At 48.4% G+C, this 13,364-nt stretch overlaps 1 protein-coding gene across 1 annotated transcript; it reads right to left on the minus strand.

Moving 5' to 3' along the window:
- Positions 1-4,654: 4,654 nt before the first annotated feature.
- LOC123440451 (myb-related protein 308-like) lies at positions 4,655-5,886 on the minus strand. The gene is made up of 2 exons (XM_045117014.1): positions 5,486-5,886; positions 4,655-5,355 (listed from the first exon to the last, which is right to left on the minus strand). Exons 1-2 carry the CDS (start codon positions 5,746-5,748, stop codon positions 4,806-4,808), a joined length of 813 nt encoding a protein of 270 aa, XP_044972949.1. The 5' UTR covers positions 5,749-5,886; the 3' UTR covers positions 4,655-4,805.
- Between the last annotated feature and the right edge of the window lie 7,478 nt (positions 5,887-13,364).

The raw sequence follows: 13,364 nt of genomic DNA on the forward strand, positions 1-13,364 counted from the left end.
AAAAAAAAGAAAGATAATGTGTCATGTAATTTAAAAGGAAAAGGACAAATAAAGTAACGTAATGTATTACTATTTCATAACTCTTTTCAATGTGAAATTAGTCTACAAAACAATAAATATATGTTACTGTAACTTTGACACTTTTCATTATGAAGATAGTAATACAGACTCTTCCTAAGCCAAATCTTTCCCGTCAAAACAAGTGCCCTCCGCCTCAGATCAGACCACACACTCGACTCATAGAGTCAGTGGGGGCCCCTACACACACGAGTACTAGTAGCTCAGCTGATTGAATGGTTTGTGGGGATCCGCAGGGCCACGACGCCCGAAAGAACACTGCTTTGCTTTGGGTCAGCATCTACCACCCCAACCGATGATCGGAATGAGATCGCTATTCCCTAGTACTAGATCGCGGGTGGCCGGACCGGTCGCTGTTTCTGCCTCCCGCTTTGCCAAAACACGCGGTTACGTGACATGGGTTTCATCCCACGACACGACTCGAGGGAGTCGATAACTGATGATAAGTGCCTCCACAAGCCAAGGGGCCGGAGATTCCCTTCCCGTTCACTCGTGCAAAGCAGGGGCCAATGAGCAGCAGGTTCCCTCCCTCCCTCCCACGGGAGACGTGGCCAACTTCGATCCGGTAAAGTGACACGAATCATCCGGGCTGACGTACGTCACCTACGACGTGCCCGACAACAACATAAAGCCTTGTGAAACCTCGTTGATCGTTATCCGCTACTAGCTCCCGCATGTGTCACGCCCAGGAGGCCGGGAAGCGATCTGCATCGCCGCCGCCGCCGCCCCGGCCGGCCGGTCCAACCATGTCACCGCCGGCGTGTCCACACGGGTAATCATCGCCGTGACGATGCATGACGGCCGCCTCCTCGACATGCGTCGAGCTACGAGCCACTTACAAGCTGCTACTGTACAACGGATGCAGAAGCTTGCAAGTTTTGCATGCGTTGGTGGATCGACCGCAGGGGCAACGCAAGGCGCGCAAGCAACCGGTGGAAGTTCCCAAATACGGGCGAGGACTACGACCGTGAGCGCGCGTCGTGCCAACGACACATGGGGATGGGGTGAAGACGTACTGTGGCGTGGTATACGGGCACAGGGCCGGGTCCGGACCCGTCCGTGGAAAACAGTGCCAGCATTTGTAACGGTATATATATGTGTGTGTGTGTGTGTCGACCGGTCGCTTTCGGGAGCACGTACGTACGTATCTCGCTACGGAGAGTAGACCGGCATAGCATGGCGGAAAATAGCGCCTGCGAAAACAACGGCTGCCGCCTCGTTTCAGCTACCAATGATAAGCGGTGTACGATGCATGTGCTGTGGAGTAGGAGATACGGAACCAAAAATCGCAGAGAGAAAAAATGCACTGGTCTGACAGGGAAATTCCGCCTGCTACAGCCTACAGCTACAGGATCGTTACAGGACACGGGCAAGGAGGTAGTAACGTACTACTGATCGTTCATGTGCAGATTAGAGGGCCACGTGTGCGCTTAGTCGGCCCGATTATTCAAAGACCGTATATGGTCATCGGCTAATCATGGTGCAAATACCCGATTTCCCCCCCCCCCCCCCCCTTTAGCTGATCATGATCCGGACACGTCTTGTGTCAAATTATTGGCGATCGGGTGCGTGTGCGCGCGCGTACGTACGTGTTTGCAGGCAGCAAGCAAAGCAAAATGAATGAACGAGAGCATGGTACACCTGGTGGTTCTGGTTGGTGAAGTCGGCCGGCAGATTCAAATGTCCGACGTGTCGGCACGAACCATGACTCGTGATATGTGCTCTGACCTTCTTCTTGTTTTTGGGGGTGATCAGATTGAGTGGCGTCCGGCTTCAAATCTTATCGTTTCAACCATGATGTCAGATGAAGCAAACGTTGAACTTATTTATATGCCAGCAATTGAATAGTAGTGTGAAGACGAGGACTCCTTCACCAATCATCGTTGGTTCAGGTGCCACACACCGGAAACCTCTCACGCGAAACTTCAGTAAAATACTTCAAATTGTGAGAAGAAATGAGGTACGTAGTGCATGCAAAAATGTGGAAAGCGTAGAAGAACGCACTCGATGACAGGCATATCAAACCAGAGATTATTTATTGACATTTATATTAAGTCATAATAAAACATAATGTCCACGTCCAACTTACCTGCAAGAAACGCCTTTCGTGGTTTGACAGACGGTGATTGTTTTTGTGCAACAAGTGTCATTAGACAAAAGGAGGAGGAAGGTTCCAATGATAGTTAACTCCCTCCAGGTGTAAAACGAAAATGGCATTCTACTTGCCAATGACATAATCAACAATACAAATTATAAGCATTGTTAGATATATCCACTTGCACCAGAGTCCAAATTAGCTTCCAATTACGCAATTTGTACGATGAGGGCTGGACCACCATGAAGCTATAAGTTAAATCCACAAAGTTTTCTGGAACTACTCCAAGTGTCATTTCCACTTGTCCTTTGGCCGCTTTTGAACCCAGCTAGGTTGGTAGGCTAACTTACTACCATAACCCACACGACGGCACATTTGCTACCTCATGTCATTTTCACATAAAAATGAGATGGCCAACTATATTATTTTTCATGCCTCCCTCTATCAACCGATAGATGGTTTTGAAGAGCGTCTGTCTATTTTTAAAAAGCATATTATTTTTTCATTTACAACTACCAAAGGTAACTAATGATTTTCTTTGAAGACATTTGTTTCTCCCAAGAAAAGACCCCGAAATGATTAGGTTTTCCTCTTTTTCTATCGGCGACGTCATATGTTTGCCATGCCTCCAACAACCTTTGGTCCGACCCTCCCCCCTCTTCGAGGTAAGTGGGAGATATCTCGCTCTCCTTCTTAAGAGTTTCAACATCTTTGGTTGGGCAATGTGGTGTCTACAGTGCCCCTTAGTAGGAATAATGTTTCCCACGTTCGATCCACGTCCCGTTGACTTGTCTAGCATCGCCATATGGCATGTGGAGGTTTGTCTTCGTCGGACTAGCGGGATATAGTCGGTGTTAGTCTTTTGGGAACCCGTTTGGATCCGATCCTCCTTCATCTTCATTCATGTGTTTATAGGTTTGATCCTTCTAATCTAACTCTCTTCATTGGCGATGGTTATTACACTGCTGGGATGGTCCTATAGGGCCTTAGGATGATGACTTTTCCAGTGTCTACTATAACAAATTTTCCTCACTCCAACGACGAAGGGTCGATGACGGCAGGGTGCCTTCAGGATCGCTTCAATGATTGTGGTCGTCACTAGGTGGTTCGTGGACATGGTGGTAATTATTATTATCTCCTGTGTTCTTTGTACTATCATGATTGATTATGAATACATCGAAAGTTTGTAAAAAAATAATGATTTTCTTAATTCCATACCTTTTTTACCAAGAGTCCAAAAGATATTAAGTAGCACATACCCATGTAAAAATATTCTTACAGTCATTGAACATACATTCGAACCCTTAGGGGTGCCGAAGTGGTCTTACTCTTGCATACCACCATCAAACCGAAGCCATGAGATTTCCTCCCCCTCCCATTGTTGGAGTCAACCTCCAAGAAGTATAGTAAATCTCTTGTGGCTAACAGCCAATTGATTACCGAGTAATGTTAATATCTTCATATCTAGAAATACATGTTTGTAAGATGTGTGCCGTCAAAGTGTTTTTTCAGTTAACCATATTATGCATATGCTTGGAGATATACAATATAAACAAGTACATTCATGTATGCATATTTTAATATTTTGAAAGATGTTGTGATGAAAATTATTGATTCCTGGTTGACTAAAAAATAGATGAACAAATATTTTGTTTTCACATAAAAAATATATAGCCAACTATATATTATTTTTCATGTGTGTCTCTATCAACCGATGGATTGTCATGAAGAGCGTGTATCCATTTACAAAAAAAAAATACTCTTTCCATTTCTAACTACTTGTAGATAACTAACAAATCTTAATTTTGTATTTTTCATGAAAATGAAACTGAATATAAAGGGGGACAAAACATGTTATATAATGTTAATGGGACCAAATCACCTAAATCTAAGTAATTTTGTCTGACAATAAAAGATTAAGAATACATATAGGTTTATTTATGAGAGCATAGGGAGGCCAAGGCCCCTGTCAGCAGTCCCCTGCCTCCGCCGCTGATACAATATGAACAAAAACAATTCATGTGTGCGTCTTTTAATATTTTGTAACATATTGTAATGAAAATTATTGATTCCAGCACTGGTGACTACACAAAATAGATGAAGGAATAATGTGTTGGGTTGATTTCCTCGAGGGCCTAAATAGCATAAGTTCTCTACCTACCCAAAACACGCCACATGCTCTGTTCTCGCACTATATCCCACATGACACAAACAGACGCCCGAATCGGATCCGCAATCAAACAATTCTATCTGCCACTCTTTTCTCACCTGTGTCTCTCTGTGTTCTTACACTAATTTAATACTCATTTTTTAGCACCCAAGATTTCTTTTTGAATATTTGTTTTTGCCGCCGCATGAAATTCAAAATTCTATTACTTCTGTCCCAAAATAAATAATTCAAAAATAATTTAATTTTATACTAACTTTAATATAAGATTGAGTAATTTTTGAGTCACTTATTTTGAAATGAAGGAAGTACTATATCCAAGAAGAAATGAATCATAGTATTTGGGATGAGGCCAAACTTGAGAAATCATAATCCACATCAGCTAATCTCAATTAGAAACTTTTTTCTCTCTCTTTCCTCCATTTTTGTGCTTTGTACAGAGTTTTTTGGGGGCTGCCTAGTGTGCTATATGTATTGACCCTCCTCCAGTGGCCGGAGAAACCGGAACACGCGCGGGCCCGCCGGCGACGCCGTCTTGCAGGTGCATGCCTCCCCGTTGCGGACGCCGAGGTGGTAGCACAGGCAGATGCCCTGCTGCTGGTGCGACGTGAGCGTGGACCTGGCGGGTGGCGCAGCCTTGGGCGGCGAGCACGGCAGACTCATGGACAGGTCGAGGTCGAGGTCCAGGTTCAGGTCCGGGCACCGTGGCGCGTCGCTGCTCCCGCCGCTGCTGCTGTGCCCGTCGTCCGACGGCGAGGGCCTGGCGAAGCTCACGGTGCTGCCCGGGTAGGAGGCGAAAGGCGCGCTGGCGAGCCTGGACGCCGGCGCCGGGGAGGAAGGGAAGACGGGGGCGGTGGTCGACGCGGTGAGCCCGCTGGCGGCGGCGGCGCTGATGGGGCGGTGCGTGTGCGGGTCCATGCCGCGGTTGAGGAGCTTGCGCTTGATGTGCGTGTTCCAGTAGTTCTTGATCTCGTTGTCCGTCCGGCCGGGGAGCTGCCCCGCTATCAACGACCACCTGCACGACGGCGACCGCTTGCCCCGGTCAATAACTTGCCCGTCGCCTCCAAGAAACCAGGAAAGGAGAGCGGCGGAGGAGGAGCCGACGCGCATTGGAAACCCTACGATCGATCGGGTCGGGTGCTTACTTGTTGCCGAGGAGGGCGTGGAGCTTGATGATGAGCTCGTCGTCGTCGTCGGTGAAGTTGCCGCGCTTGAGGTCAGGGCGGAGGTAGTTCATCCAGCGGAGGCGGCAGCTCTTGCCGCAGCGGAGGAGGCCGGCGGCCTTGGGCAGCGAGCGCCAGCAGCCCTCGCCGTGGGCCTTGATGTAGCCGATCAGGCGCTGGTCCTCCTCCTTGGTCCAAGCCCCCTTGTTGGTGTGCGCCTTCTCGCAGCACGGCGACCTCCCCATGCCGATGACGACGCCGGCTATGGCGGCCCTGCTCGGAGTTTGAGCTCGCGGTTGTGTGCGGCAGGGGAGGGGTGAGGAGAGGTGTGGTGGCCGCGCCGTGGAGGGCAGAGGCGTGCGTATATATGGGGGGCGTGACGGCGAGAGCAGAGGGGGTGGGAGCTTTTTGGTGATTCTTTTGCTGGGTGTTGGTGGTGGTTTCTCGCTCCATTGACCCGATCCTCCTGGTTTGGGGTTTGACTGCCTGCGCGGGCGCGAGGTGCGTGCGGGTTTGGGTTTGGGTTGGGTTGGGTTTGGGTGGGCGTCGCAGGATGCTTGTGATCAGTGAGCGAGAAAGTAAAGATGTGGGCGCGGCGCAGCTAACGTGTTTGATTCCTTGTTGTACTTGCTTGACTGGAGTAGCTTTGGTTCGGTGGCTGCACAACGGGTCTGCCTTTCAAAGTGAGAGCATTAGGCCAACTCCATTGCACGACCCCATCTTATCCGTGCGCGTTTGTTTGGGATAGAACGAACGAATACCGCGGGATAAGACGCGGACCCAAACGGACAAATGTCCGGATTTTATCCGTTTTCGACCCATTCCCGGCCCAAACTTGCGTCCAGTTTGGGAGAAACGGACATCGCGCGGAAGCGCTCGCCGCACGCCCTTGCCCGCCCGTGGCCCGCGTGTCGGGGATACAAGTACTCCCAGAAATTCCAACGCCTCCACCCCCTCTCCCGCCCCGCCCCGCCGACGGTGCCGCGCTATTTTCCGGCCACCTCATCCCCCGGTCGTCCATAGCAAACCCCGTCTCAACATGGCCACCACCACGCCCGCGCTTTCACCGTAGTTTGGGCGTCGATCGTAGGAGGTTTGGCCATCGCCGTCGTAGCCGGCGGCAGAGTGGATACGACCGTAGGCGACGTACCACGGCGGCCACGACAGCTTCCGACGAGTGCTCCAGGGCGGCCAGTAGCCGGCCACCAACCACCCCTGCATCGAGGTGATCATTGCGGCCTCTTTGCCCCCACTAGCGCAAGTTGTTCGACACTTTGCCCGCAAAGGTATGGAGAGTGGTAATGAGTTTTTCTTCCACCACTTCATTTATTCATCAGATGATTCGTCGTCCGAAGATGAAGATATTGTGGTAGCTGCAGTGATGGTTCACGACCACATTCAACGGCAGCTTCCTCGGTACAAGGGGTCACTCTCTGGCCGTGCTTCGAACCTGAACCGCAACAGGGAGAGAGGCGAGGCCCTGCTCTATGCCGATTACTTTGCGAACACACCCTCTTCAAGTCAAATAAATTCCGTCACCGTTTTCGTATAGCAAGGCATGTGTTCAATCGTATCCGAGAGGGGGTGGTTGCTCATGACCCATACTTCTAGTGCAAGACGGATGCCCTTGGCAAGCTAGGATTCTCCTCTTACCAGAAATGCACCGCGGCCATCCGCATGCTTGCATATGGAATTCCACGCGATCTAGTGGATGAGTATGTGCGTATGAGTGAGACAACATGTCTGGTGTCAATGTATAAGTTCTGCCAGGCTGTGGTCGAGGTGTTTGGCCCTGAGTACTTGATACAGAGAGATTGTTGGCGACCAACGCAGCCAGAGGCTTTCCACGCATGCTTGGCAGCATAGATTGTATGCACTCTAATGGAAGAACTATCCATTTGCTTGGTAGGACCAGTACAAGGGGCATGTCAAAGCGTGCACTGTCATATTAGAAGCGGTGGCTCCGCGGGATCTTTGGATATGGCATTCTTTCTTTGACATGGCAGGTTCTCACAATGATATCAACGTGCTGCAACGTTCTCCAGTCTTCGCGAGGCTTGCAGAAGGCCACTCCCCCTGTCAACTTTGAGATTAACGGGCACTAGTACAACAAGGGATACTATCTAGCTGATGGTATATATCCTCAGTGGTCAACTTTTGTGAAGACAATCTCGGACCCCCAAGATGAGACGAGAAAGAAATTTGCCCAAATGCAAGAGAGTGCTAGAAAGGATGTGGAACGTGCTTTTGGTGTGCTTCAATCTCGATGGGGTATCGTTCAAAACCCTGCATTGTCATGGGATGAAAGGAAGCTTTGGGAGGTGATGACTGCTTGTGTGATCATGTACAACATGATCGTCGAGGACGAGCGTGATGACAATATCTTCAACTAAGGATTTGATTATCAAGGTGAAAAGGTTGAGCCCCTGCATCAAGAAACGACCACGTTTCAACAATTTCTCTAGTTCCATCATGAGATGCGTGATTGGCACACACATTTGAATTTTCAAAATGACTTGGTTGAGCACATGTGGGAACATATTGGCAACCAATAGATGTATTGGTTCATTTTATGTTCATTCAAGACAATTTCGAATTGGTTGTAAAACTATTTTATTTAGAGACAATTTTGATTGGGTTGATGTGCAAACTTGTTTTGATACAAAAATATGGGCATTTTAGGCCCTGGCGGTGAGGATGGGGCAAAAGGATGCGGCCGCGCGTTGGGCGCACTACCACCGCATCCGAGGACAGGCCCGGACATGACCCCATCGCCCTACCCAAACGGACAGAATCCGGTCAAAACCAACGTTTGTTTGGGGTCGCGCGGTGGAGTTGGCCTTAGCAACTCCAACCACCTGACCAAAAGCGGACGGGAATTTTTTTTTGTTTTTTGTCTGTTTGAGTCGTTCGTCGATTTTGTGTTCGTCCGGTCTATGATTTGGGTCGGCAACGCGTCGTCCCATATCTGTCTGCATGGCCGGCTAGCCGATGATTTTTAAATACAAACAATTTATATTTATTTTTTCAAAATCAAACGAAATATCATAGTTTCAAAACCGAAATGAAATATAGCAAAGTTTTACAAACCTACAAAAATTAAAATTGTCTAAAAGATACACCTATTGGTTGCCAACATTATCTCAAAAATGCTCAACCAAATCATCTTGCAACTGAATATGACTTTTCCAATCACGTATTTCATGATGAAATTGGATTACCTATGCAAACAATGCCGCTTCTCCGTCATGGTGGGGCACCACATTCTCACCCTAAAACTCAAATCCAAACCCTTGAACTTGGAGACGTTCCTGGCACTTATCCTCTATGATCATATTGTGCATGATCACACAAGCAGTCGTCACTACCCACAACTTCTTGGTGCTTCAAGTTCTAGTAGGATACAGAATTATGTCCCATCGAGATTGCAGAACACTAAAGACACACTCGACATCCTTCCTAGCATTCTCTTGCTCTTGGTCGAATATTTTCCTCTTCTCTACGACACAATTGGAAATTGTCTCCATAATATAGTCCAGTGTGGATAGATTCCGTCACCCAGATAGTAATCTTTATTGTAGTTGTGACTGTTGATGTTAACATTGACTGGCGGGTTGTTGCCTTCGGCAAGCCTTGAAAACACCGACGATCGTTGAAGCACGTTGATTTCATTGTGTGATCCGGCCATGTCAAAGAAAGAGTGCGAGATCCACAAAACTTAAGAGTCCAAGGCCTCAAGTATGACAATGAAAACTTTGACATGGTCGTTGTATTGGCCTTGCCAAGTAGAAGGGAAGTTATTCCACTCCTAGTGCATGCAGTCTATGCTGCCAGGCATCCCTCGGAAGCCCCCGCTGGCATTGGTCGCCAACAAGCGGGCTGTGTGTGCAGCAGTCGACTCTCTCAAGTACTCAAGGCCAAACACTTCAACCACAACCTTCCAGAATCTGTACAATGACTCTAGGCACGTAGACTCACTCATACGGACGTACTCATCGATAAGATCACCGGATACTCCGTAAGCAAGCATCCGAATAGCTGTAATGCATTTCTCATAAGATGAGAAGCCAATCTTTCCAATGACATCCTCTTTGCACTCGAGGTAGTCATCGTATTCGACCACCCCCTTTCGAATCCGGTTGAAAACATGCCTAGCCATACGGAAATGACGCCGGAATTTCTGATGTTTGAACAGCGGATTGCTTGTATCAAAGTAGTCCTTCCATAAAAGAAATGACCGCTCTCTCGGTTGCGATTCAACGCTGAAACATGCCCCGGAATCAAGCCCCGGAACAACGGTCGATGTCTATTAAGGTGGTCATGAACCAACACGGCAAGCAACATCTCCTTACCGTCGAATGAGGTATCGTCGAAGTCGCACAGATCATTATGGAAAAAGAACTCGTCGGCGCAGTCCATTTGTACCTTGAGGCAAACTGTCAAACAACTTGCGGGCGTGGACGACGAAGCCGACCGGCGACGGCGGACTGGGGTCGGGGAAGCTACGATGGCCCGGCGGCTATGCATCCGACAACGTGGGTCAGCATTGGGCAGGTACGGGAGGAGGCGTCGGAACTGGGTGGCGGCGGTGGTGACGGGCTGGGGGCGAGGCGAGGGCTAGCTGTCGGCGTTGTCGGTATGGGTGGAGAACGATCAATGTGTCACCGACTGACGGGCGAGCGGATGGAGTACGCGCGTGTCGTCCGTGTCCGCTTTGTGTTCGCATCGACCCAAATCAGGCTCAAAATTGGGCCGGAAATGGATCGGTACGCGGACGAAAAGCGGACGCGCGTCCGTTCTGGTTCGCGTGTTGGACCGACTTTTCTGTACGCGTGGATTCAAACGGACAACGACGGACGAAATGGGTCGCCCCGTTGAAGTTGCTGTTACAACCAGACGTCTCAAACGACCCTTCATGTGTCGGGAGACGCGACGGTTAGTGATCAAACACAAAAAGGTAAAAAATGTGTATCATTTTCATACGCCCCGTCACTCCGAAAATACGAGGGACTGTGGAAGCGTTCGGGCGCGTCGAGTGAGTCTGTCACATAGGACACGATCATATCCCGAACCATTTTTTTTCTTTTTATTTATTTATTCTTTTTTATCATTTTTTTCACTTCATCAATCACATGCAAGTGATTAGACGTATGAGAAAAAAATATGATTGCATGAGTCGATAAATAGATGACACGCATAACCATTGACCAGACGCATTAGTTGACATTTATAGGGTCATTATTTGGCTGGGTGCATCCACCTCCTCTAGCTGTCCAAATGATCCCAGAGCTTTGTTTTTCTCTTTGCGACTTTGTCACTACTAAGGGCCTGTTCAGAAACGGCCCGCTCCAGCCACTCCGCTCCCTCGGAGCTGAAAATGAGGAGCGACAAAATGTCAGCTCCGTACGAATGAACTGCACTCCGCTCCGCTGCACCACGGAGTTGGGAGCCGGAGTATTTTCGAACGAGCCCTTAATTTCGTAGCACTTTTGCATAAAAAATAAAAATGATTTTGCTAAAAAAATATCTAGATGTGTGACAAGTATTGCACAAATTTAAATTTTATGTTATTGATTTTACGTGACGATTCGTATGGATATTTTTTTTTATGTTTGATTTAATCATTTAAATGTGCAATAACTATGTCACATCTGAATATGTCGTCGACGCATCCAAATAAGAAAGCCAAGACTTGCGTGAGGGCACAGTTTCCTTACTCAAATATTGCACAAAACAGTTTGTAAACCCCTTTATAGAATGATACTCCTTCTTGTGGAATCATGATTTAGGTACACGCTCCAAAATTTGGAGTACTAAGGAGACTTTTGTTGGTGTTGGAGTACACGCTCGAAAACAGTTTGCAAGTCATGCATGTGACCTGTGTTGGTGTTGGAGTACCCCTTCTTCTTTCTACTGCTAGCACTGCATGGTCAACGCTAGTTAGCTCAACCGTAATTCCAGCGTCGCTCCTCAGCCTAATTTAATAATTATATAAAAAATAGAGCTGGTCGTAACGAGAACGGAATCAATCATGATTTAGGTACACGTTCCAAAAATTGGTGGAGCAACCGCCACCGATTGCCTAGCTAATTAACCAGCCGCAAACCAGCGAAACCATGCTAGCTGTGCGCCCGTGTCTCTAGTGCTTGTCATCCCTGCGTGCGTGCGCGCGTGACCAACCCCATTTTTCTACATGATCCTATCATCCCACTCTTGGCGCCAATGCAATAATTTAAGCCTTGATTGGGTAGTTCGTGTCTAGCTAGCACTCGGCCCGAGCAGCCCGGCTGGTGAGGTCACTCAGCTTAAGATAATTACGTGATCCCCGGTGGTCAAGAACTGCCGCGCCGCCGTCCGGCCGTTCTCCGTTGGGCGCTGCGGGCTGGCTGCGCCGCTCGGTGGATCCGCCGCCAGTAAAAGCGACGCTTCGCTTGAGCTGCAAAAATGTCAAAGCTAACGTACTCGGATGGAACGGGGCCGATGGAGCTGCTTTCACTTGCCTGGGGCGAGGGGGTAGGGGTGGTTAGGAAAGTGACGACACCGCGCGCATCCTGATTCGACGGAGAAGAAAGAGTTACACGGCGTTTTCAAGGCTTAATTGCTGCCTTGCCTTGCCTTGTGCTGGAAAACCTTTTTCCCATTTGCTTGCCCGTTACACTCACTCAACCGCCTGCACGAATAGGTGCAAGATGGCGAGCAGGAGCAGGGCTGCATTTCTGTACACCAACGCCGACGGCGATGTGAGATCGATACTCTATGTTGGTTGCTAGGCGTGTTTGGCAGCCAACCGCGCGCACCGTGGATCGAGCGTCGATGCCGATCGACCGCGACGGAGCAAAAGTTACCCGGGGTTTCGTTGATATTGCACTTACGAGAGGATGTCGTGCGTCCGATATACTCTCTCCGTTTTAAAATAAATGTCTTAAGCTTAGGCCCTGTTTGGAATCATAATAGATTATAATAATCTGGTTTATGAACATAGATTATATAAACTGGTTTATAAAAATAATTTAGGTGGGCATGTTTGGAGGCCAGATTATATAAACTGTAAACCAGCTTTTAAACTGTGCAATGACATGTTTGCCCTCTGTTTTTTTTTTGCAACGGTCATTTTTTTAATTCATCTTGCCATTTGGTTTGCTTGGACACAGACCTGCTCACTCCTCCTCGCTGGGATTGAATCCCGCTGGTATTGTTGCTCCGCCTCGTCCTCTCGCTGCGACGCCATCTCCGTGCGGTGGTAGTGGCGGCGGTAGTGGCAGTAGTGGCGGCGGTGGTCTCCGGCCGCAGGTCTGAGGGGATACTGGCGGCGGTGGCGGCAGCCTAGGGCGCGATGGGGAAGAAAGACTGGCGCGACGGGGGAAGAAAGACGGGCTCGATGGGGAAGAAAGACTGGGCCGCGCTGACAGGAAGATGCGATGGGAAAACGGTGCGGTGGCAGTACCTTGTAAATAGCTCAAAGTTAATAAGGGTAACATGTCTTTATTAATCCATAATCTAGTTTTAGCTGGGTTAGAGTAGCTTATGAGTTTTTAATAATCTGATCATCTAGTTTTTATAATCTATAGTATAAACTGTCCTGTTTGGAAACATAATAGCTTATAAAAACCAGATTATATAAACTGGATGAATCCAAACAGGGCCTTAGTACAATTTATACTAGAGCTACTAGTACAAAGTTAAGACAGTTATTTTTGAACAGAGTAGTATATGTATATCGGCGGAGGCCGTCGATTCCCTGATCGAGTCGGGCGTTTTGGGGAGGGGCTGCAACAAGTGGAGTAGACGAGAGGCTGTACCTGCGCAACTGGCTAGGCTAGCCACCATGTATTTTACTAACTAAATCGAGTATCGACGTCAA

This window comes from Hordeum vulgare, chromosome 3H (genome assembly GCF_904849725.1).
Source record: "Hordeum vulgare subsp. vulgare chromosome 3H, MorexV3_pseudomolecules_assembly, whole genome shotgun sequence".
In the NCBI taxonomy this organism is placed as follows: domain Eukaryota; kingdom Viridiplantae; phylum Streptophyta; class Magnoliopsida; order Poales; family Poaceae; genus Hordeum; species Hordeum vulgare.